At 60.4% G+C, this 23,701-nt stretch overlaps 2 protein-coding genes across 3 annotated transcripts; both read left to right on the plus strand.

The window, feature by feature from the left end:
* Positions 1–308: 308 nt before the first annotated feature.
* On the plus strand, positions 309–10,265 carry ZNF346 (zinc finger protein 346). 2 transcript variants are annotated; one of them, XM_075509637.1, is made up of 7 exons: positions 309–509; positions 618–721; positions 811–906; positions 1,937–2,087; positions 3,687–3,926; positions 6,459–6,552; positions 7,855–10,265. In XM_075509637.1, exons 1-7 carry the CDS (start codon positions 449–451, stop codon positions 7,958–7,960), a joined length of 852 nt encoding a protein of 283 aa, XP_075365752.1. In that variant the 5' UTR covers positions 309–448; the 3' UTR covers positions 7,961–10,265. The 2 variants fall into 2 exon arrangements, with proteins under 2 accessions (XP_075365752.1, XP_075365753.1); XM_075509638.1 differs by lacking the exon at positions 811–906.
* Positions 10,266–15,223: 4,958 nt separating this feature from the next.
* Positions 15,224–22,428, plus strand: FGFR4 (fibroblast growth factor receptor 4). Its single transcript, XM_075509886.1, has 18 exons — positions 15,224–15,491; positions 15,965–16,073; positions 17,133–17,402; positions 17,509–17,598; positions 17,805–17,971; positions 18,060–18,183; positions 18,484–18,674; positions 18,802–18,940; positions 19,025–19,218; positions 19,461–19,606; positions 19,871–19,992; positions 20,093–20,203; positions 20,344–20,534; positions 20,931–21,053; positions 21,133–21,203; positions 21,466–21,603; positions 21,672–21,777; positions 21,865–22,428. The coding sequence occupies exons 2-18, from the start codon at positions 15,998–16,000 to the stop codon at positions 22,009–22,011; spliced, it is 2,406 nt and encodes an 801-aa protein (XP_075366001.1). The 5' UTR covers positions 15,224–15,491; positions 15,965–15,997; the 3' UTR covers positions 22,012–22,428.
* Positions 22,429–23,701: the final 1,273 nt, after the last annotated feature.

A 23,701-nucleotide genomic window follows, 5' to 3' on the forward strand; every position in this document is an offset into this window, starting at 1 on the left:
GACCCCGACGCCTCGTCCTGAGGCGCGGCGGGAATTGCCGGCGCTGTCGCCATTTTCACAGCCCAGTGCCGGGCGCTGCGGGCAGGGCAGCGGGCGCCGGTTTCCCGGAAGGCTGCGAGCGCGGTGGGGGGAGCCTCGGTGCCTCCAAAGCTACGGCTGCGCTTAACGCTGTCACCGCAGCAGCCGCTGTGTCGCTTAAGCGCCCACAAAGGCCAGGCCCCGCGGGGCCGGCGGCGAGCGCGGGCAAGCGGGCCCGAGGAGCCGCCGGCCCCCGCCGCCCTGCCCACAACCGACATGGCCGCCGCCGCCGCCTCCCTTCGCGGGCACGTGAGGGCGCGCGGAGCTCTCGCGGGAGGCCGCCCCGCCGTTGCTAGGCGCAGGGGGGCGCGCGAGCGGCTCTCGCGAGAGCGGCGGGAGGTGGCGGGGGGCGGGGCTAGCGGCGGCGGCGATGGCGGACGGGGCGGGTAGCAACGGGGACGCCGCGGGGCTGCCGGTGGGCAAGGAGGCAGGTGAGGAGCCGGGGGAGGAGGGATGGGGGGCGGCCGGGGCCCGTGAGGCGCAGCGCGGCCTGCTGCGGCCTGGTCGGGCCGCTGACGCCCCGGTTGTGCCCCCCGCAGTGGAGCGCCTGATCCGGGAGAACGGGCACATCTTCACCGAGGCCCAGTGCAAGGTGTGCAGCGCCCTGCTCATCTCCGAGTCCCAGAGGCTGGCCCACTACCAGGTAGGGAGCGGGGAGCCGCCGCCGCCCGCCGCCGGGCGCCGCGGGGTGCTGAGCAGCGGGGCGGGCGGGTTTCTCTCTGCTTTCCCCAGAGCAAGAAGCACGCCAACAAGGTGAGGCGGTACCTGTCCATCCACGGCGGAGAGGAGCTCGCCCCCGGGAAGAAGATGAGGCTGGATGCGAAGCAGGTGAGAGGAGAACATACAGTATATAGACTGGTCCGAGCAGGACCTGCTGGCCTAAAGGCTGTTGTATGGCCTGGGCGCCTTTATGAATAAATGAAGGAAACGCTCTCGGAAAGGGCGTTGTGAGAACTGAAGAGCTCGATGGCAGGTGTGTTGCCAGGCCTTGTCTCAGCAAGCACAGAGCCTGCTGCCCTTCCCATTTAAACAGCCTCGGTAAGTACGTCTTCCCTGTTTAAACAAGCACATGTTGCCTTTTATTGGTAGCAATGCTTGAAAGGACAGGGAACAGTGAATAGGAGGGACAACTTGTCAGGCGTATCACCGTGTAACTTTTACTGCCACAGGGAGCGTGTTGGGTTGACCGTCTACTGGAATTCTCTTTCCAGAACGATCCTTTTTTTACTTATTGAGGTCTCCTTGGCCGGTAGCTGGAACCTGTTGGTCAGTAAAGGCACTGCGTTCCACTTGGCCATCTGTCTGCCCCGTGACTCATTTGGGAAACTGATTCTGCTTTTATGATTGCTTCAGCTTTAATCCCTAACTCTCCCAACATTTGCGGCGGGGGGGGGAATAAAGGCAGATGCCTTCGCACATAGTGTTAGGCTTAGAAGTTACTGCTGCTGCCTGCTCCGCTGGCTTCCTGTTGCAGATGACCCAGCTGATAACGATGTTTGTGTTGCTCAGTTCACACCTTACAGAGTAAAAGGCTGCCTGTTCCAATTCTGGCAGCCACTCAGTTAACCTTGTTCTGACCCGTACAGGCCAGGGCTGCCCCTCTGCCTGGAGCAGTTCACTGACAGATTAGAAAAAGTAATCTGGTGCAAGAACACTCTCTAATGAATGAGAGGATGACGCTGCATCATGGAAGTCCTACTCAGTCACATTTCTTCCACTGAATACCCAAATGTCTCTGATTACCTTGTTTCCTTAGACCCCCAAGCCTTAGTGCTTCTTCCCATAACACGGAGGTTGGACGAGGCAACCTGCAGAGGTCCCTCCCAACCTCAGCCACTCTGCGATTCTGTGTGCACAGGACAGCAAGCAGGAAGGCAGCAGTGGGGAAGACAGGAACAAGTGTTGTCCCATCTGCAACATGACCTTTTCCTCTCCGGCCGTGGCAACGTCTCACTACTTGGGAAAGACTCATGCCAAGAACATGAAGCAGCAGTCCCCCAAAGTGGAAGGTATGACTGTCCACAGCACCTTCATGTTGTACCCAGGGGCTGTTCAAGCAATAAAGAAGTTGAGGGGTTTATTGGACCCCAAGTGTAACCTCTTGTGAGGATGTGCGTACTCTTTACTGTGAAACAGAGTAAGCCAGCAGTGCATCTCTAGAGGCATGGCCTCTCTCAGCAGCCTGCTTGGTGGGCTGGCATTGGCTAAAAGTTGTGAATTTTTTTGTTTTGCTTTGTTTGGGAGAAATGCAGCTTGCAGCAGCGTTGTACCCATCCCTGTGTGCAGGCACCAGAAGAGACCCGCTCTTGAGGGAGTGTGATGTTAAGCTGTAGAAATGCCTGTCAGGATATGATGCTCACTAAAAGCTTACAGGGACCGAAGTGACTGGTGAAACTCTGATATGGCAAATTCATCAGGGCTGCTCAGCTACGAAGATGTAGTCTCTGAGGTTCAGGGACTTGTGAGCTGCAGATAGCTGGGGACTGGGAGAGTATGGCTGGGAAGCATCAGTATGTGCTTGTCCTGACCTTGCGCTTTTCCCACGTCACCTGCCATTGACTGCTCTCATGACAGGATACAGTCCAGGTGGACCTCGGGTCTGACCTGGTGCAGCTGCCTGTGTGTCCCATCCCTTTGCTAGCAGATGGAAAGGCCCACTGGGTGGAGCGGGAGACCCTCTGTCCAGGGAGGATAGGGGCAGCTGAGAGCCTGGGGTGCTGTAGCCAGTGAGAACAGAGGGAAAATGCAGCCTTTGAGTGCCCCTGAGGATGACAGCTTGTGCTAGCTCTGAGATAGGATCTTCCAGGCAGAAACTGTCTGTCCCGGGGTGTCTTCAGACCTTTGCTAGGTTGTGTACACACAGCAAAGCCACCTCCGGGGTCAGGGTGGCCCGTGGGATGTTTTTGTTCTTTGAAGCCCTTGCTTTCAGGTATGAGAGGAGCCTTCAGGAAGGCTTGGATGTATGCATGAGTGGTCTGGTGTGTACCTGCCATTTCGGCGTGAGAGGAGCTCTCTGGTCCTTAGAAGGTTCCTTGCTCTGGTCTTTGGTACCTCTTAAAGAGAGGGTGCAGGTTTCTCCATCAGACAGGAGAGCCGCTTCTCTGTGTGGGTTTACTCTGTCGGACCTAGTCCTGTTCATGCTATTTCTCAGGCAAGACTCCTCATGACTTCAGTTCAGGATCAAGTCCTGCAGCTGCACGGTGTTTCCAGAAACCCGCTTGCCTTTTCTGCACAGGGCTTGTACCTGTGTTCTAGCTGGGTGGTGATAATAGTAGGTGGAAGCCCATTCATGTCTAGTGTTTCTTGAATACGGCCATGCTTATGTTAACTCCGCTAAGGAGAAATATGCAAATCTGTTGGGTTTTTTTTAACCCTGAAAGTTTTTTTGGCCTACTCTAACTTGTCTTACCACACACCTTTCAATTCTGCAGTGTTAAGGGAAGAGGTAGGAGCAACGTGAATTTATCTAGATGTCTCACATTCTCTGTCTAGGTTTGGGTTTTAGGTGTAGCGGGTTATTTTTTTTAATGTGGGTTTTGGGGAAATAAAGTGACTGGTTTTTACCTCTGAGTTCTGTGACTGACCAAGAGTTTGGATTCACCCTACAGAAGCGGTGCCCCCACAGAAACATCCTGCTACCCTCCCCACCTCTACCGTGTCTTCTAACGAAGAGAACAAGGACATTACTGACCCAGACAAGTTCTGTAGCCTCTGCCATGCCACTTTCAACAACCCCCTTATGGCAAAACAGCATTATGTAGGCAAGAAGCACAGAAAGCAGGAGACCAAACACAAGCTGATGGCACACTATGGCCGAACCCCTGATGCACCGGCATCGTCCTTCATGGGTGAGTTCTCAGCAGGCAGGCTAATAAATAGCTGAAGAGCAGGGTGGGAGAGTGACAGTATGTGTCTGACAGGTCTTTGGACAAGAGAGAGTCAGTGCGGAGGGAGCAGAGGAGAATTGCTCGTGATGGGGTCTTGGTTACACACCGTAAGATTGATTTGGTTGATGTTGTAACCCCCCAGCAGCAACAGAGGTTTTAGACTGTAGCTACTTGTGACAAGCTTTGGGTTGTGTTTTGCAATGTTGTCTAATCGGGGACGTGTCCTTTTTATTCTCTGTGCGGATAATCCAGGGATTTTGGCCAGTACTGTTTCTAGCTAGGTGGATTGCATCCAAAATGGAAAGATAAAAGTGGCATTTGATGCTTAAAAAACGTCTTTGGAGGGGACTAGCCAAAGATGGAAGAAATAGGTTTAACTGCACCTGCTGCTTCAAAGCACATGAAAGCCAGAGAGATTTCTCCCTGAATGCCTTTCTGCCTCTGTGTGGGCACTTCCATCTGATGAACTAATGCAACTCTCTCTGGAGCAAGCAGGAATGTGGAAAAAAAAAAAGAGCTATTAAGGAGGAACTTTAGGCAGACAGTTAAAACTCATTTGGTTTATGATCTGCTGCTTACGAGCACTTCTACGTGATGAAAGCCCTTGGAGTCCAGTGAAAGCATTAGGAGCTCACAGTAAACTCCCTTGTTCCTCCCAGCAGCCTTCTGTTGGACCAGGAAGTCTAGTACCTGCTGGATGCTTGAGGTAAATAATAAGCAGACAAATCATCTTAAAATCTTCTTCAAGGGCCTCTTTCTCTGTTGTAAAAACCCACACAAGCAGAAGATTAATTATTCTAATTCTTTGCAGGCCACCTTTAGATACTGATAGCACTTAGGAGAAATGAGGCTCAATTATCCAAGTAATATTCTCTCCCACATCGCGTAGTCGTGTGGGAGATGGAAAAGGTGCTTGGTATCTAGCGTTACCCATCTGCTCTTTACCTAATTAGTGGGGCCTGATGAATGGTTCCACTTTAGTGTGACTCAGGCGCTGACAGTGGCAGGAGCCGCAGCCTAGGCAGGCTGGGTAGGTGGGCAGTGCCCTTGCCTGTGTGAGTGATGTCTCCTGGGAAGTGCCGGCAGAACCGGAGTACCTACATCCACGTCTCCATGGCACTTAAACTGTTCAGGCAAGGTTTCGGAGCCTGGGCTGTGATCAGGGGCTGCTCAGATGTGATAGGCTGCAGTCAGGGATGTTTTCTCCTGCTCTCTTTGCCCATTTCTGTGTGCTAACAGCCATGCCTGTCCCTAAATTTCTCTCTGCTGGGATCTGGCTGGCAGCAGGTAAAGATGTGTTCTTCGCAGTGCAACACCGAGGTGTTTGTCTGCTTAAAGTTCCTCTAGGAACCACCAGTTTGGGGTGCAGGAGTGCAGTTTAGACAACTTTGTGCACACACCTGTTTGCCAGACTTGCAACAGAGATATCTTGACCTCGATTGTGCAGGGAGGCAGACGTGAGGGCTGTAACTGCTCCTCTGGCCTTTCCCACCCAGGTCCAGCTGTTTTGAGAGTTGAATGGCACACTAGAGTCTGAAATCTCTCAGAGGTGCAGCAGCCAGGTGGGGAAATGTCTGCTACATCATGTGTTGTGCTTCTCACTCAGTGATTATGCTGCTCTGCACCCCTGGGGTGAGTCTCCTCTTTCACCGTAAGGAAATGATTTTTTGTGAGACTCCCAGGCAGAGCCCTTCCCCAGCGAGCCAAAATTCAGGAGCACTTCATGTCTTGAGGACAACTGCCAGGATTTTCCCCTGTTAGAGACTCCTGTGCTGAGCTGTGCTGCTATACTTGCCTGTTTGGTATTTGTGACCTCCTGAACTTTCATTCCAGCTGGAGTTGTCATGTTACACAAAACCATTGATCTGTCTAGTACAACTATTGTTGGAAACTTTTTTTTTTTTTTGCAGTTAACTGATACGCTGACTGTAACCAAACTGCTTGAGGATAGAGCTTAATATTCTCAGTTGGCACCACAGCAAGGCTTAGCAGAATGCTGCATTGTGGAACTGGACATTGTGTGTAATCTCCTCTGGATGCTTTTTTTTATTGAAACACTTTAAGCTTACAAATTAAGTATCTCCCTCATTTTCTGTTATGAGATGTACAGACCAGGAGAAGTGGGAATTTGGGAGAGAAATGGATTTGCGAAGGCAGTATAACATCAGGTTTGGTGTCCTAATGCTGAGATTTTTACTATGTCTGATATTGTGAACCATTTATAGGAAACGTGTCTTTGTTTTTATAGATAAACAAACCCATGTTCTGACCAGGAAAGCTTTTCTGGCTTAGCAATTCCCTCGCAGTGACTGGCCGATACATGGTGGGGTAGTGGGATTCTGTGACCTCCCCACCTGGTCAGGCTATTGACTTGCTATTTGTCTTTGCTTAGCGGTTGTTTAACACATCAAGTGATTGACTATCTCACTTGTTTCTACCTCAGGCACCAATTTGTTGGCTAGCTGTGTGTGCTAACATTGATGTCTGTTTCAGCTGGGAAGGGGTACCCCTGCAGTACATGTAACATAGTACTGAACTCCATAGAGCAGTACCAAGCTCACATCAGTGGCTTCAAACACAAGAATCAGTAAGTAATGTTCTTGTCTAAGTGTGTTTCCAGCCTCGCTATTCAAATCGATGGCTTAAATATAACTTAAAATGTAGTTTTGAATGCGTACTTCCAGCTGACTTGCAAGCAGAACAACAGGGTCTGTGCAAGCTTGCTCTGTTTGTCCTGAAGCTGACTCACTTCGGCAGCTCCCTCTGCAGACAGCTCTGGGATGCTGCTGAAGTAGAAGTGCCCTGCAGTTGCTTTTGGTTCTTGATGGTTCAGCTCAGTGTGGACCTTTGCAGGGAGCGGGTCCAGCCTGAACCCATTAAACACCTTCTCTATTAACTGAGATTTTAATTTAATTAAAGACTGGCTCAGTGGGGATCTGCTTGCCATTCTAATCTCTCTTGGGGTTGCTTGTCTTAAAATTTGGCATGTAGTCAGCGTGCTCCAGAAACCTAGACTATATTCCTGAACTTGCTCTCACAGCTGGTGAGTTAAATAATGGCATCCCCGGCATATATTATTAATCTGAAAAATTTAGGCTGCCAGATGATTAATACCAAAAATACTTGTTCTGGACACTGTCAAAGTTCAGATCTCTAATTTCAAAGCCTTTGCTAAAAGAGGATCAGTAATGAGCCTAGGTTGGTTAGAGAGCTTCTTACAAGAAAGAGGTATTAGGAAACCCTACCTGAAGTGAGGACAGACTCCTAGCCAAATTTCCCAGAAAGGACAGGAGGAAAACTGGGATCTCTTGTTGCCTATCTGTGGAATAACAGTCCCGTGGTCCCTTGACTCTCTGGAGTACTTGACTGGAAGACACATGCTCCATCCATCATCCCAGGAAAGTTTCAGCTCTTGAACAGCATAGCTGGATCAGTAAATAGCAAGTATCCCGTTCTAGATAGATAATATTGAGAATGTTCCCAACACACACGCATAAATGTTCCCTTTAAGGACACGGATGTTGTCCAAGCTTTTGCAACCACACAGCTCGCTTTCAGAAAGCTGCTTCTGGATTCAGCTGTTCAGTCCTGTTCCAGGCCAGCTTCTGCAGTCTGAAGAGAGCCAGGATACTTGCTTGGTAATGGAAGCTCTTTAACAGTCCTTGAGCTGCGCAATAGCTAATTCTGCCATGCTAAAGGTGTCTGTTTACACACACGCGCGGAGGGCAAGGATGCACTTGGAAGCTTTTCTGGCAAGTTGTTGACTTGGCTACAGTAGGCTGTTGCTCCACTGACAGCCATGCCTGCTGAGCAGTGATTGCAGCTGGCAGATTTCAGAGCACTTCTGACTCTTTTCCCTTCTCTTCCTCTCGCTCCCTTCGATGTCCAGGATGCCAGGAGCAGTGCCGGTTGTTGGACCATTCCCGCCACAGCAGTATGTCCGGGAAGAGTCAACTGCCCCAGGAGGCTACAGTTATTTCAGCCAAGACTTCTAGAGCAAGTTGCAGCACTGTTCTTGGAGTTGTTGGTGGCCCAAGAACGCACATCCTTTGCCAGCCCACAATGGTTTCATTATCCCTCTGGATAAGCAAAGCCCTACCCTCCTGTATGTACCCGTTGAGCAGAACGGGGACTGAATCTGTCAGAAAAAGGATCCAGCTGGAAGAGACTTGCTAGACAGCAAATACTTCACTCCCTTAGAGTAGTTTTCATTGTGTAATTGCTTCCTGTGAAGGTGGGTGCGGTGTGAGAGGAAGTGTGTATCTGGTATAAGGAGGGTTTGGCAACAGGCTGGTAGCGGCTACCTCCCTCACCAGAGCAAATAATGGATTCCTGCACCTGGAGGGCCAGCATCCCATGCTCAGAGGTGGCTTTTGCTGGAGGAGGACTCCTAGACCGTAGCGAGCAGTGCTTATGCAGCGTGGATGGGACACTGTGCCGGTTGCCTGGCTTTGTACAGGCCTAAAATAGAGAATAACCAGAGTGGCATCTCTTTCCATGCCTCCTCCGGTCAGGTTTGTGTGCAGAATTTCATGAGCCACTGATTGCCATCAGAGCCTGTCGCAGTACCGCAGCCGTTGGTTCTGGAGCTGGGTTGTTTGGGTCTGTCTAACAAGTAGTTACAACTTCTGGTGTGCAAACTGCTGCTGGTGGGAGTGGAGGGCTGCAAGAGGGGTTAGAGCTCCTGGCTCTCCTCAGCCCTCTGCTCTGAGGATTTCCACGTGGAAGGAAGTAACTGTTTAGCCTGGTTTCCTATGGAAACAGGTGTACATGATCATTCACCGTGTGTGTCTTTACCCCCTGTGACTTAAACCAATCTCAGCCAAACTTGGCAGCAGTGGAGATCTCCAAGATCTGAATGCAATCAGCAGAGGAAGGCAGAGCAGGGCGAGTTCATCTCTAATTCTGTCGGGGTCTGTGTGGAAGTGCAGCATTTTCCCTGCTGCCACCAAAATACTCTGGGGAAGGAGGGTTTTAAGGGAAAAGAGAGGGAATAAATCTAGATGCAGCAGAAAACTGTAGTATAACTTGATCAAATTCTTAGCTGACTAAAAAGCTACAAATCCTTTGGAAACCTGCCTTCATTAGTCCTTCATTAGACACTACTTGCCCAACCCCTCTCTTCAAAATTCTTACAGATTTGTACCATCTTGGAAAAGGGATGTTCTATATTTCAAACGCAGAAATTAAGACTGATGGTCTCTTCATGGTGCTAATGTACTAGATCTGTTAGAAAAGGCCCCGGAAGGAAGGGCAGGCATCTGAGACTGCTGTGCATTTTGGAAGAGTTCTTTAGATGTTTTGCCTTAAGCTAAGGCATTGCCTGTTCTCTGCTAGGCCACCGCAAGAGCCATGTGCGTTGGGCTCGCCTCATGTTCAGTGCCAGTGCTCCGAGTCAGGCACCCCACGGCTTTGTCCCTGCATCAGTGCCTCCGTGGAGCTGAGACTTTGCTAGTCCGTGGCAAACGTCCTGCTGTTTTTCTTCCACGGGGCAGAAGGATGCGGATATGGCCCCTCTGAGGACTTCCCTGGCTGCTGGGGCTCTGTGGAGCTGGCAGGGGCATGTGTGACAGCCGTGGGCACACCGTGCTGCCAGGGTGGGCTGAGCTAAGCTGCTGCCTCCTGTTGCGTGGCCCCGGCAGCTGCTGGAGGGCGGTCTTGGGGCCCTTGACTCCCAGTGTTGTGTGCCAGGGGAGCAGCTGACGCCTTCACGGGGCTGAGAGCCGAGCTGTAGAGGCACTTCCAAAGTCTGGTGTGCGCACTGGTCAGGTTAAACAAGGAGAGAGAACTGGTTGCTAATCTCAGTGCTTGGAGTGAGTGCCTTCCCTTCCCCACTCCAGGCTGTGCATGAGCTTTGTTTTTCTTCACCCTGCACAGAATCTGCCATCTTCCCTTAGGACAGGCTCCTGCTGGTCTGGGTTCGCCTTCCTAATGTTTACCAGTCTTGCTCCACTGCTGAGGTCTGACCTTAGTCTCCTGCTACAGAGGGAGTCCTTTTAAACCTTGCGAGCTGATCAATGAGCAGAAAATTGCGATGAACTGAAGGAAGCATTGTGCGCCTGGTAGCCCTGGATGGCCTCCAACTCCGAGCTCTGCTGCTTAGCTCTCGTCCCGCTGTACCAGGGCAGGTGCCCGCTAGATGTGCTATGCGTCGACACCAAGAGGGATCCATTTCCAGCACTGCCCAGTCCGGTGTGTCACTCGTCTGTGTACTGACAGTTTTGCCTTCCCCTGTACACAGTGTTTATGTATCTGCTGTTTCCCTAAGGTGAAGCTCTCCAAATAGAGTGTTTATTACTACTTTTGGGTGCTGTTTCTCTGCTAGAGCCCTTCCCGGGATTTTGCCATACTTCAAAGCAAAGAACAGGATGCAGACACCTTTGAAATATTTGGGAGGGGCGGGAGGCTTGTGTTCCCATCTGCTCTCCTCAAGGCCCTGCTGTCATCCCGTGGCACCCTGAGGTCCAGACAAAGCCGGTAGTAAGTGCCTTCCTCTGTGCCGCTCTGGCAAGTCAGTAAGGCCTTGGGCACGCCGCAGTCACCAAGGGGAAGATGGGACAGTCTGGGCTGGGAGACTTCTGGCACTTCCGCAAGCTGTTGTGCAGCTTGTGCTGAAAACATCCGTGACTGCCGCAGGACACTGGGTTGTTCCCTGGCACTGCCGTGGCAGCACAGGAGCAGCGTGATGGCAAGCGTGCTCTGCTGCTGTCCCTTCGAGGGCAGCTCGCTCGCTGGGGCGGGCTTGGGTGCCTGGGACCAGCTGTCCTGCTCCTCTCCACGGGCAGGGCTGCCTGCAGCAGAGCGCAGGGGACCAGCGTCCCTGGGAGCGGTGCAGGGCCTTGTGCTGGCACCGAGGGCGGCAATGCCATCAGCTGTGTGGGTAGTGCTGGGAGGGACGGGCTGCGTCTGCCTCCCGAGCATGCCTGCCGCTGCCAGCCTGTCCCTCGCTGACCCCTTCCCCCCTCACGGCAGGGCTGTGGTGTGCCTGGCAGCTCCTGGCCCTTCCGTGGGTGCAGGCGCTCCCCAGGGCAGGTGCAGGGGAGGAGGTGGCGGCCGCGGGGCTGCCTGTAGCCCTGGCACGTCCCCTTCCCCAGCAGCAGGATGGCTGGCAGCAGCCGTGCCAGGACAGCCACAACCAGGTGGCCCTGCCAGCCGTGCTGTGCCCATGGTAGGTCCATCGCGGCCCTGGCCCCATGCTCCAAGCACAGACCAGGTGAGTGCCAAAATCACTGGTGTCCCCGCTCTGCTGGCTGCCCGTCCTGCTGCCGGACTGCTCTTGGGGAGCACCGGCACTCCCAGGCATGATGGGAGGGAGCCAGCTGGAGCCTGGCTATGGGGCCAGAGCCACCCACATGCTGGGGGAAGCCGAGGACGGAGCATGGCTCTTGTCCCCAGGCTGCGCCCCGGTGCCAGCATGCTGCCGGCCCAGTGCCCTGCCTGGCTGTGGCCAGGGCTGCCCAGTCCTGCTCCTCCCTGCCGGGGCCTCTCCAGGCAGCACCTCGCCGGGCCGGGGCTCTGGCTGCCTGCGCCGGGCCGAGCCCCAGCGCCTTCCGGGCTGGCAGGCACGGTGCAGGGCACGGAGCCACCCGCCAGCCACGTCCCCCACGGAAGCACTGCCGTCCCCTGCCCGTGCCGCAGCCAGCACCGTGGAGCCTGCCGGTCTGAGGAGCTGGCTGCTCCTCCAGCAGTGCGTGGGGCTGGGCCCTGGGTCCCCCCCTCAGCCGGGGGGAGGACAGCCCTGGCCACAGCCCCAACCGCTGCCATCCCTCGTGGCCTCGCTGGCTCCAGCGAGTAAATCAGGTGCAGATGTGGAGGCAAGGCCGGGCGCCTGCTTGCGATTAGGGGCTGGGAGCATCGGGGTGGCCCCGTTTCTGCCTCGCAGCCCCCTGCCGCGGCCGCACCGCTCCCAGGAGGAGCCTCCGATGCCGCGCGGGGGACGGGGCTGGCAGGCAAAGCTCCTGCTTGCTCAGCCCCCGTATGGGCACCACTGTGCCCAGCCCAGCGCGTGGTGTGTGCCATGTCCCCGAGGGGAGCGGCGCCCATCCTGGCCCCCTGCACCCTGTTCCCTGCGCCAGCTGCAGCCCCAACGCTATCCAGCGCAGCTGGGACGGGCAGGGGCGGCAGGGCTGCAGCAGGGACGAGGCATGGTGCTGCCCGCTCTGTGCTGCCGGGCCAGCCCCGGCCCCATGTGCTCCCAGCTCGGCCCTCGGCGCCTGAATCTGTGGGTGCTCCCGTGCCGCGCTGGGGGCTTGGCCGAAGCCCGGGGCCCCAGTGTCCCCGTCCTGCAGCCCCTGCACCAGGCCCCACGTTCTCATTTCCCCAGAGGGAGCAGCAGGTTCATGTTTGCCAAGTTCTGCCTGGTTAAACCTTAACCGGGCCGGGTTGCTCCATCAGTCCCTCCCTGCTGGAGATAAGGATGGGCAGGTGAGACCGGGGCCTGGCGGAGAGCGCTGCCCAGAACCCAGCTGCTTGCCTCCGGCGCCAGACCTGGCCTCTGCGGAGCGTCCTGCCCGGCCTCTCCGGCTCGGCCCCTGCCTGTCTTGGCAGGTCCCCGCTGATACGAGGGTAGTGGGTCATGGCTGGGGCTGGAAGCTGCCATGTGTCAAGGCCGGTGGGGCTGGATGGAGCCGGGAGCCCTTGCGCTGTGCTCCGGGGCTCACCCGCTCCCTCGGTGCCGGGAGGTTCACATCACCCCCGCACGTGGCATGAGCTTGCTCAGCCTCAGCCCCCAGACCCTGTGCACATATCGGGTACGGGGAGCCTGTGCCCCAAACAAGAGCCGTTCAGGGGAGGCCAAGAGAAACTTCCAGGAGGAAAGAGCCCCCCAGGCTCCGGCCCCCCAGGAGCCACCGTGCCGCGCGCACTCATGCTGGCCGCAGGTGCCACCGCAGCAGGAGTGGCGGCGAGCGCTGGGGCCAGGCACAAGGGGCGGCTGTGTTCCCACAGCCCCGGCTGCCTTCCAAGAGCAATATTGTTGGCACCAGGCAGGCTCCCTGCGCCGGCAACGCATACACGGGCCTTTCATGAGGGGAGTGGGGATGATTTACTGCCTGGGGGAAGGGGTAGGGGCGGGCGGGTGGAGTCCCAGCGTGCCGGCCCCGGCGTGCCCAGCCCCTCGTGCGCGCTCGCTGCCGCGGGGCCCCGCGCACATGAGCAAGGCCGAGGGTCTGGCCAGGGGGTCACCTCTCCTCAGGTGGGCACGGGGCAGTGCGGGTCCCCCTGCCCCATCTGCACCGTGCCAGCCCACTCGCTGCCCCATCTGCAGGGCCCTGGGGATGTGTTCCCTCCCTGGGCACCTCGCTGCGACCGAGCTCCCGCGCTCTGTGGCTCAGCAGCCGGGGAGGCACGTGTCCCTAGCAGTGCCGCAGCTGATGGGAGCAGCCTGCGGGGCTGGGGGGAACAGGGGCAGCAAAGGAGGGTGCTGGGGCAGGGGTGCACCCGCAGCACACCGGTGCTGGCACAATCCCCCCTTGTTCAGCTGCTGGCGTGGCGGAGGCCGTGGCGGTGCTGCCGGCAGCGGGTGGCAGGCGGTGGGACTGCGCTGCCGTGAAGGGCTTTTTGTTTGCCGTCAGTTGCTGTTATAAATCAAGCCAGGCAGCCCGACCCCTGGCCCAGCGCTGCCCCACGGCAGGGAGGTGACCGGCTCCCAGCCATCCGCAGCACAGCCCCACTGTGCCCAAGCCTGTGCCTGACATCACCCTGGCAGGGATGCTTGGTGTGGCACAGGGTGAGGTGCCAGCACTGGTCCCCTTGCCCTGCTCCCACCTGACGCCGTACCCAGCGCTGGGGCACCTGGCTGCGGTACGGGGGGTCTCTCTGTGCCCATTCCAGGCTGTGGCTCCCACGGGCTCCCCTGAGTGCCAGCTCTCGCCCGCATTCTGGGTGCTGGGAACGATCTCTTGTCTCTGGTTTTAATTTGGTTTCGGTTCGAATCGAGCTGAACCCAACATTTTTCTGTGCTTCCGGCACGCTGCGAGCTCTGCAGGAGCGGCTGCGGCTCCGTGAAATTGATGTTCTCGTCCGCTTCACGCGCTGGCAGGAATGAACAGCTGCTGGGGGCTGCCGGCCCTGGGGACTGCTCCATGTGCCCCTGCGCCCTGGGAGGGGACCAGCACCCCAGGGTGGGGACCAGCACCCCAGGTGGGGAGCAGCATGGGGTGGACGGTGCTATGCAAAACCGTAGCACCAGCCAGACCCTGCAGTGAAACCGTGTCGTGCTGGAGGTCGCTGGTTTGGCACGCCAGAGCAGCATGGACAAAGCTGTGCACTGGCCCTGGCGGCGTGGCCCTGTGGGGTGGGGGGTGACAGTGACAGCCACACCCCACTCACACGACCTCAGGACCCATTGCAAGCACGGGCAAGGCTGTGTGCGGGGCTTACCACGGCTCTGGCAGGTCTTGCTGGAAAGCAGAAAGATGGTGAAGCAGACAGCGATGCAGCACAGGAGAGCAGCTCTGGGACCGGATCCTGACCATGCGCTGGGGGCACTCTCTGTCCCCTCTTACTGGCAGCAGGATGCTCAAGGGAAGGTGTGCCTGGGGACCGTGCTGGCTCGGGGGGTCTGAGGCCAGGCTTCCTCCCGTGCCCAGGGCTCCTGTGTGGGCATGCAGGCAGGCCAGTGGGCAGTGGGGTCTGCCCGCCCTGGTGCAGGCAGCAGCTCGGGGAAAGTGAAGGCGAAGTGTTTATGGGTCAGATTAGGGCCACTCCAACCCTGGCTCGCGGCCTCGCGGTGTTTTACGACGCTCCGTTATGGGCTCCTAATGAGGGTCACAGCCGCTTTATGGCACCGGCAGCGATAACGCTGCAACTAATTGCGGCGCAATTAGCGAGCAGGCTGCCGGGCACCCAGCAACGCGCAGCGCCCAGCCCGGGCCAGGGCCACCCAGCAGGGTGGGTGCCGCTGCCGTGGAGCCCTCGGCATCTCCCTGCTCCCGGCAATCGGGGTGCCACGGGGGGAAGAGGGGGCACAGGCGGCCTCGCCACCCCCTGCCCGACGTGCCGCTCCGGGCGTGGGGGCCCAATATGTGGGGTCGGCCCAGGGGGCGGTGGAGGGGAGCAGCCCCGGGTGCTCCGCAGCCCCACGCGTTCCCCACCCGCGGGACGATGCTGCGGCGGCGGGGCCGTGCCGGGGGGTGCCCCCCGCCCGCCCGCCCGCCCCCTCCTCCAGCTCGGCGGCGGGTCGGTTTGCAAAGGAGCCGGCGGCCGGCGGAGCGGGGCCGGTTGCAGCAGCCGCGGCTCGGGCCGGTCCCCCCGCCCCCCCAGCGCTCCGGGCGGGGCGGGCGGCGCCGCTGTAACCCGAGCGCGCCCTACAAAGTGCCCGCGCCCGCGGCGGCGGCGGCAGAGCGGGGCCGGAGCGAGCCCGGAGCCTGCCCCAGCCCCAGCCCCAGCCCGGAGCCGTCCCGAGCCCTGCCCGCCATGGGGCCGCGGTGCGGGGCGCGGCGGCGCTGAGCTCGCCGGCCCCCGGACTTTGCCCGGGCCCTCCCCGCGCTGCGCGGGCGGCTCCGCCGAGGGAGCCCGTCACCGCCGGTAACGCCGCCGCCCGCGACCCCCGCCCTCGGGACGACCCGTCTTCCCTCGGGACACCCCCCCTCCCCCCCGCCCCGGGACCCCCCTCCCTGGGATCCCCCCCTACCCCGGCACCCCCCAGCCCCTGCAGCCCCCCCCCTCGCCCCCTCCCCCGTGCCCGGGTAACCTCTCCCAGCGCCCTGGCCAGGCTGCGGCTGGCTGGAGGGGTCGGGTCCCCGCACCCAACCGGGGTGTCGTCCCCCCCCCGAGCCGTCAAGGGAGGGGAGGGGGCTGGAAGGGGTTTCACCCTGCTCAGGGCCCCTCGTGCTCTGCCTCCCCTCCATGCGCACCCACTCTCGGCGTGCCCTGGGGACCCCGCACCACTCCCCCCGGTGGCCCGGGGACCAGCCACCCCCTCCCTGCCTGGCCAGGGCAGCGCGTGGGAGGGCGCTGCCTGCCCGGCTCTGCTCACCCCGGCCCTGCCTGTCCCGCAGGGTGGGAGCCGCCGCGCCGGAGGGGCCTGGAAGATGCGGCCCCTCTTGCAGGTCCTGGCGGGGCTGCTGCTGCTGGCGGCTGCTGCCCAGGGCAGGGCGATGGAGCCAGGTACGGCTGCGGGGGGGCGAAAGGGGGCTTGGGGGCAGTGGGACGGGACGGGATGGGACGGGAGAGGACGGGAGGGGACGGGAGGGGATGGGATGGGATGGGATGGGATGGGGGTCCTGCTTTCTGAACACCGACCCCCAGCTGGGCAGCGAGCCCCTGGGGCTGGGGGTGCCGGGTGCTCGCCATGGCCATGCAGCCCCACAGCTCTGACTGCGGGGCTGGGCTGGCGGGAACTGGGGGCACCCATCCGGCTGGGGCACGGCACGGGGGGCCAGCGTCTCCATCACTGGGCAAGGAGGTGTGGAGGGTGGAAAGAGCAGAGTGGCCCCAGGCAGGCTGTCCCTGCGCTGTGGGGGCTCAGTTTGCTCGGTGGACGTGCACGGCAGAGTGGGATGGCGTGAACACTGTGGGCTGTGGCAGTTGTGTGTGGCTCAGTGGTGAGTGCACAAACGCCTTAGAGGTGCAGGTGGTCCGTGCCTCTTGGTGGTGGGTACAGGAGAAGCACATGTCCCAGGGGAGCAGAGGCCCAGCTACCCCACATCCCTGTGATGGCCACGCAGAGGGCTGGGGATGCACGTGTGTCCCCAGGCCCCCGCATGCAGGCAGTCAGCAATACGCAAGCTGGTGGTTGGGTTGTTTCTGCTCTCCACGTGCACACGCCTGCTGCCAGCCATCGGCAAGCAGGGCACCGCTGCCCAGCCTGTGCATCGCTGAGGCCAGCCAGGGCTGGGGGTCCCGGCCATGCTTGGGGCATGTGGAGGTCTGACAGCGAGTGGCCGATAGGGTTTGGTGCCCTTGTTCGGTGGGGCAGGACAGGTTTGGGCTGTGCTGCTGGGAGTGGCCCCTGCGGAAGGACGGTGGCATGTGTGGCCTTGGATGGGGACATGCTGCTGGGGAAGCTGTGTCCTTGCACCCCAGGGCAGAGTCCAGCCCTCGCCTGCCTTCCGGGCACCAGGCCATGCCACACCACGTGCTTTCTGCACCGGGGTGTGTATGTGGCATGGTCCTGCCATCGGGGAGGGGTGAGCATAGGGCCAGGCACTCACTGCGTCTCTCCAGAGCTGTTCGAGAGCCCGCTGCTGGAGTCGGAAGAGGAACACCTCCTGCTGGACCCAGGCAATGCCTTGAAGCTGTACTGTGATGCCAACCAGAGCGGTGCCAGTGTGGTCTGGTACAAGGAGTCCCGGCCACTTGTCCCAGGGAGTCGTATCCATCTCCGGCAGAGCCTGCTGGAGATCTCGGAGGTCGCCTATGAGGACTCGGGGCTCTATGTGTGCCGGGCACAGGGCACTGGGGAGATCCTGCGCAACTTCACTATCTCCATCGTGGGTAGGAGCCCCAGCAGCACCCAGCTCCCCCCTGGGGCAGCACGGCAGCCGCTGCCCGCCTGGCTGGGCAGGCAGGGGTGTCCCTCTCAACCCATCTTCCCTTGCAGACTCACTGGCTTCAGGTGATGACGATGAAGACAGTGATGGGGACAGTCCCCACGGAGACCGAAACGAGGACCCCGTCTATGTGCACAGAGGTCAGTGCCGCCCCACGCAGGAGAGGGCAACTGGGGCAGGCGTGGGAGCACAGGGCCCTGTCTGCCCCTAGACGAGGCCATTCGGGGCAGGGCCTCGTGCGGGACACTGCTGCCTCCCGCTCACAGCACGAGTGGCTGCGAGCAGCTCCAGCAGCCTCCGTGCTGCCCCTTGGCCCCCTCCCACTGTACATCCCGTGTCTCCCCAGCTCCTTACTGGACTCACCCGCACCGGATGGACAAGAAGCTGTATGCAGTCCCCGCAGGGAACACAGTGAAGTTTCGCTGCCCGGCCTCAGGCAGCCCCAGCCCCAGCATCCGCTGGTTCAAGAATGGGCGCGAGTTCCGGGGGGAGCACCGCATCGGGGGCATCCGGGTAAGGGCCAGGGCCCCCCGCCGCAGCCTCCCCTCCCAGGGTCTGGCCCCCCCATCACACCTCGCCGCCTTACCTCCCTCCTCTGCAGCTCCGGCACCAGCACTGGAGCCTGGTGATGGAGAGCGTGGTGCCCTCTGACCGTGGCAACTACACCTGCCTGGTGGAGAACAGGTTTGGCAGCATCCACTACAGCTACCTCCTGGACGTGCTGGGTGAGGGCTCCTCAGTGTGGCGCTGGTCCTGGCTCCCCGCTCCCCCCACGCCTGGCAGAGAGGTTGGGGTCATGGGGAAGGGGGCAGAGGAGCCTCTGCTCGTGTCCTCTCCGCTGGCACAGCCCGCATGTCCCTCACACCCACAGGACATGGGGATGAAGGCCAGGCTTGGGTTGCACTGGTCTGCTGTAGGGCTGGGGAAGGGTTCTCCATGGGTTCACAGCAGGCAGAGGGAGGCAGAAGGGAGCCCCTGCTCTGGGCCACTGTGTCGGTGACACCGCTCTGCTCTCCTCTGTGCAGAGAGGTCCCCACACAGGCCCATCTTGCAGGCCGGGCTGCCTGCCAACACCACAGCCCTGGTGGGCAGCGATGTGGAATTCTTCTGCAAGGTCTACAGCGATGCCCAGCCGCACATCCAGTGGCTGAAGCACATCGAGGTGAATGGCAGCAGCTATGGTCCTGACGGGGTCCCCTACGTGCAAGTGCTCAAGGTAACAAGGGCTGGAAGCACCTGGGTGCCAGACGTCCACCCCAAAGTGGTGACGGAGGGTGCACAGAGCCCCCCGAGGAGGAGGAGGAGGAGGAGGGATGCTGACCGTCCATCCCTCTCCCTGGCAGACTGCAGACATCAACAGCTCCGAGGTGGAGGTGCTGTACCTGCGCAACGTCTCTGTGGAGGATGCTGGCGAGTACACCTGCCTGGCGGGGAACTCCATCGGCCTCTCCTACCAGTCTGCCTGGCTCACCGTGCTGCCGGGTAGGGCTGGGGGTCCTGGGGTGGGAGCTGGGACCCCCGGCACGCAGGGACCATGACTCAAGCCGATTCATTCGCTCCCTCCAGAAGAGGAGCTGGTGCAGGAAGCGGAAGCCCCCGAGGCCAAGTACACGGACATCATCATCTACACTTCAGGCTCGCTGGCCGTGGCCATGGCCGCCATCATTGTGGTGCTGTGCCGGATGCAGACTCAGTCAAGCAAGCAGCCCCTGGAGCCCATGGCGGTCCACAAGCTCTCCAAATTCCCGCTCATCCGACAGGTGGGTGCCAAGCTGGAGCCCTGGGGGCACGAGGGGACCTTGGCAACCAACTGTCTCCAAGTGCCACCTGCACCTGTCACACCTTACCCTGCTGCCGGCCTTGGGGCTGCCCTTCCCACTGCCTCCTGTGGCTCCCTTGCCCCGTTGCTCCGAGTGGGGGTCTCTCTGCAGCACTGTTGGGTCTCCGTTCAGCCCCGGAGCACGGGGCGGGATGGCTGAGGCCCCTTCGGCTCTCTCTGCAGTTCTCCCTGGACTCCAGCTCCTCCGGGAAGTCCAGCACGTCCCTGATGCGCGTCACTCGTCTCTCCTCCAGCTGCGCCCCGATGCTGGCTGGGGTCATGGAGCTGGACCTGCCCCTCGATGCCAAGTGGGAGTTCCCCCGAGACAAGTACGGTGCCGGGTGGTGTGGGGCAGGTCTGGGTCTGGGGGCTGCTCTCCCTGGCCACCCCAGGGACAGTAGCACGCAGGTGACAGATGGGGAGGTCTCCAGCCATCACCAGACACCTCAGCACTACCATACCCTGGGGTGCTGGGACTCGGCTCAGACCAGAGAGGGGCAGCCATGCCGCCTCTGCCCCTTGGGGTCTGCCCGTGCGGTGGCAGGGGGTGGGGCATCCCTGCAGTCCCTCACGGTTCTGCCCGTCCCTGTCAGGCTGGTGCTGGGCAAGCCCCTGGGGGAAGGCTGCTTTGGCCAGGTGGTGCGGGCAGAGGCTTACGGCATCGACAGAGACCGGCCAGACAGAGCTGTCACCGTGGCTGTGAAAATGCTGAAAGGTAACGGTTCCCCTGCCAGTGTCCCAGGCACAGAGGTGGCACCAGTGCCAGGCTGCGGTGCCACCCCAGCTGGCATGATGACATGGCCCTCCTTCCCCAGACAACGCCACGGACAAGGACCTGGCTGACCTCATATCCGAGATGGAGATGATGAAGCTCATGGACAAGCACAAGAACATCATCAACCTCCTGGGAGTCTGCACACAGGATGGTGAGGGGGCTGTGCAGGCAGGGCTTGGGCAGGGCACAGGCATGGAGCCAGGGCAGGGGATGGGGCTGCTGGGGACAGTGGCAGGCAGGATGCTGCGGTGGGGCAGGGCAGGGGCTGAGCAGAGTGGACACCCTTCCCAGGGCCGCTGTATGTGATCGTGGAGTTTGCTGCGAAGGGCAACCTGCGTGAGTACCTCCGTGCCCGCCGCCCCCCGACACCCGACTACGCTTTTGACATCACAGCGATGCCCGAGGAGCAGCTCTCTTTCAAGGACCTGGTCTCCTGTGTCTACCAGGTGGCCCGAGGCATGGAGTACCTGGAGTCCAAACGGGTAGGGCTGGCACAGCCCGCATGGGCTGCCTGTGCTCGGCACAGCCCGGGGCGGGGAAAAGTGGTGATGGAGGAGCTGTGTCCCCCCACTGTCCCCTCTCTGAGTGGGGAGGGGGAGCCCAGCCCCTTCCCCCGGGCTGTCTAGAACCTCCTGGCCACATCCAGCAAAACTCAGGGCAGTATCTCCCAAAAAATGTGGGGCTTAAAGCCTGACCTATCTCCTGGGTATGTCCCCTGCGCCTGTCACTGCAACCACTCCGGTGGCAGGGTGGCCCCACCACCGCAGAGGTGCCGGGGGATGTGTGGGAGGGGAGTGGTGGCTCTGGGTGTGGGGAGGGGATGCATGGAGCTGGAGCCACCATCTCATACCCCCTGTGGTCAACAATCCCCCCGGCAGTGCATCCATCGTGACCTGGCTGCCCGCAACGTGCTGGTCACGGCAGAGAGTGTGATGAAGATCGCCGACTTTGGCTTGGCCAGGGATGTCCATGACATTGACTACTACAAGAAAACCAGCAACGTGAGTGGGGGGGCCTGGGAGAGGGGAGGAGAGGGACAGGACCCCCACCTGGGGCTGAGCAGGGTGTTTGCTCCTATAGGGTCGCCTGCCAGTGAAGTGGATGGCACCTGAGGCCCTGTTCGACCGTGTCTACACCCACCAAAGCGATGTGTGAGTCCCGGGGCTGCTGGGGCGGAGGATGCTGTTGGGTGTGGGACAAGTCAGTGCCATGGGGTTGTGCACAAACTGGAGAGTCTCCATGAGGAGGATGGGAGTATGCCATGGGGACAGCAGCAGCAGGGCACATCTTCCCCAGGGGTGATGCCACCTTCCCCCATGGCACTGCAGGGTGTGGTGGGCTGAGCCAGGGCCCTGCCTGCCTGGGGAGGGTCCTAGGATGTGGCTGACCCCGCTTTGCCACACATGATCCCAGGTGGTCCTTTGGGATCCTGATGTGGGAGATCTTCACGCTGGGGGGCTCTCCCTACCCTGGCATCCCCGTTGAGGAGCTCTTCAAGCTGCTGAAGGAGGGGCACCGCATGGACCGGCCATCCAACTGCACCCATGAGCTGTGAGTACTGGCCAGGTGGGCTGGGCAGGGGGCACAGCGAGACCCCACAAACTCCTCATCTCCCCCAGGTACATGCTGATGCGGGAGTGCTGGCATGCCGTGCCCTCGCAGCGTCCCACCTTCAAGCAGCTTGTGGAAGGGCTGGACAAGATCCTGGCGGCGGTTTCAGAGGAGGTGAGTGGGCGGGGGTCCGGCGGGTGGCAGGGTGGGCGGTGCGGGCGCTGACGGCACCAGCACTGACGGCACCGTCTCTCCCTGCAGTACCTGGACCTCTCCATGCCCTTCGAGCAATACTCGCCCTCCTGCGAGGACACTGCCAGCTCCTGCTCCTCCGACGACTCAGTCTTCACCCACGACCCGCTGCCACTGGCTCCCCGCCTCTTCTCCTACCCCAGTGTGAGGACTTAAGGGTGGGCAGGGAAGGGCAATGCCGAGGGCACCTCCGCTCTCACGGGGAGTGGGTCCGGGTTCCCGCGGGTTCCCTGCTTTGCCCGGTGTGAGCGGTGGGCGGGCAGGGCCCCGAGCCGCAGCGCCGGGGCAGGGTGTCTCTCTCTCCGGGCTCCATTTCAGCACTGAGCCTTCAGTGGTGGCTGAGACCTCCCTGGCATTGCAGGGCAGCGGGAGCCAGAGTCTCTCTGGGGTGGGCACTGCCCGGGATGCCCATGGCATCGTCCAGGGAGCTGGGCTTTGCCCGTTGCTTCAGTGGAAGTGTCTCTGGATGGGAGCCCTGTTGCCTGCCAGGCTCCCACTGCCTCTGTACATAGCCATAGAGATGAATATTTATGTACATGAAATATCAACCTGATAAATTATTTTTTTGGAATAGACCCGGGCGCAGTTTCTGGGGGGCGAAGGGCCTAGCCAAGCTGGGAAGGCGGGTTGGGGGCTGCGTCCTCGCTGCCTCCTCGCCCCAGCCGGAGCGGGGGCCTGTGAGTGCTCCCAGGGGACACAGAGGCAGTGCCACAGGTGCAGGAAGCGATGTCCCCACTCCCGCGCCTCCAGGCCCACTCCGGCACAAAGCACCCTCGCATCTGTTCCCCATTAGCTGCTGCTGCACTAAGCCACCGTGAACTCCGCTACCAGCATCGCCCTGAAACTGATCCCCCAACTGCTGCGGGCTCCCAGGCTGGGAAAGCGCTCTAGGGCCAGGCCCTGCGTGCTGGGGACCCCTTACAGCCCCCCCCTGCCTGGGCCAGCCCTGGGACACCAGATAAAAGTGAGTTACAGGCTCTGGGCTGCCTCCCCAGAGCCCCAGCACCCCTGGGATCATGGGTTGGGGAGCTCCAGACCCTGCTTCCCAGTGCCTCTGTTGCCCCCCCTTGCCCCACAGTGCCCGGCTCTGCCGGGAGCGTGGGCAGAGGGGGCTGCAGCTGTCTCGCCCCCTCCTGCCAGCCCGCTCCCTGGGTCTAGGATTTCATCTAGGGTTGGGCTTTGCCGGCCGTTAGCCCTGGGATCTTGTTTCCTCCTCCCGCTTCCAGCTGCACTCGCAGCCCCCCAGCCTGGAAGCTGGCTCTCTGGCACAGCCTGCCCCAAACCGCTGCCCGTGGAGGGGGGCGAGCAGGACCTCGGCCTGGGGCAGCTGGAAAAGGGGTCCTACCCTCGGTCCTACCCCCTGCTGTGATGGTGCTGGGGTCCAGGCTCTCAAGGGATGTGGCTTGTGGCTGCCCTTGTGCTGGGCTCAGCTCAGCCATGCATTGCACGTGCTGGGGAGCCCAGCGGTTTGCAGAGCCAGCCCGGGGCCCCCTGCTCATCACAGCCCCTTGCAGGGCTGCTGGGGGAGCCCAGCCCCGCCGGCATGCTTGTAGCCTCCATCCCTAGCCCTGCTTCCCTCTCTGCTGGACGAGCCCCCGACTCCAGCACGGTGGGTGGAGGCAGACAGCCCATGGGCAGGTGTGAAACCTGCCCGTCCCGGCAGCCTGCCTGCCCGGGAAGGATCCCAGCTGTCCCCTAATGTGCCAGAACCAATGCATTTCGCACAGCCCTGAATGGGGCATTCACATGCTGGAGGGCAAACTGCCCAGGCTGCCCGCAGGGGCTGCCCGCAGGGGCTGCCCGGCTCCTGGCCGGGACCAGGGGTAAACATGAACGGGTGCACGAG

The sequence above is a fragment of the Mycteria americana genome, chromosome 8 (assembly GCF_035582795.1).
Source record: "Mycteria americana isolate JAX WOST 10 ecotype Jacksonville Zoo and Gardens chromosome 8, USCA_MyAme_1.0, whole genome shotgun sequence".
Taxonomy (NCBI): Eukaryota; Metazoa; Chordata; class Aves; order Ciconiiformes; family Ciconiidae; genus Mycteria; species Mycteria americana.

Coding starts and splice junctions, on each gene's coding strand:
- ZNF346 (XM_075509637.1), top strand. CDS start 449: ATGGCGGACGGGGCGGGTAGCAACGGGGACGCCGCGGGGCTGCCGGTG. Junction 722..810: donor AGAGGCTGGCCCACTACCAG/GTAGGGAGCGGG, acceptor TGCTTTCCCCAG/AGCAAGAAGCACGCCAACAA. Junction 6,553..7,854: donor GGCTTCAAACACAAGAATCA/GTAAGTAATGTT, acceptor TTCGATGTCCAG/GATGCCAGGAGCAGTGCCGG.
- FGFR4 (XM_075509886.1), top strand. CDS start 15,998: ATGCGGCCCCTCTTGCAGGTCCTGGCGGGGCTGCTGCTGCTGGCGGCT. Junction 19,219..19,460: donor AATTCCCGCTCATCCGACAG/GTGGGTGCCAAG, acceptor CTCTCTCTGCAG/TTCTCCCTGGACTCCAGCTC. Junction 21,778..21,864: donor TGGCGGCGGTTTCAGAGGAG/GTGAGTGGGCGG, acceptor CTCTCCCTGCAG/TACCTGGACCTCTCCATGCC.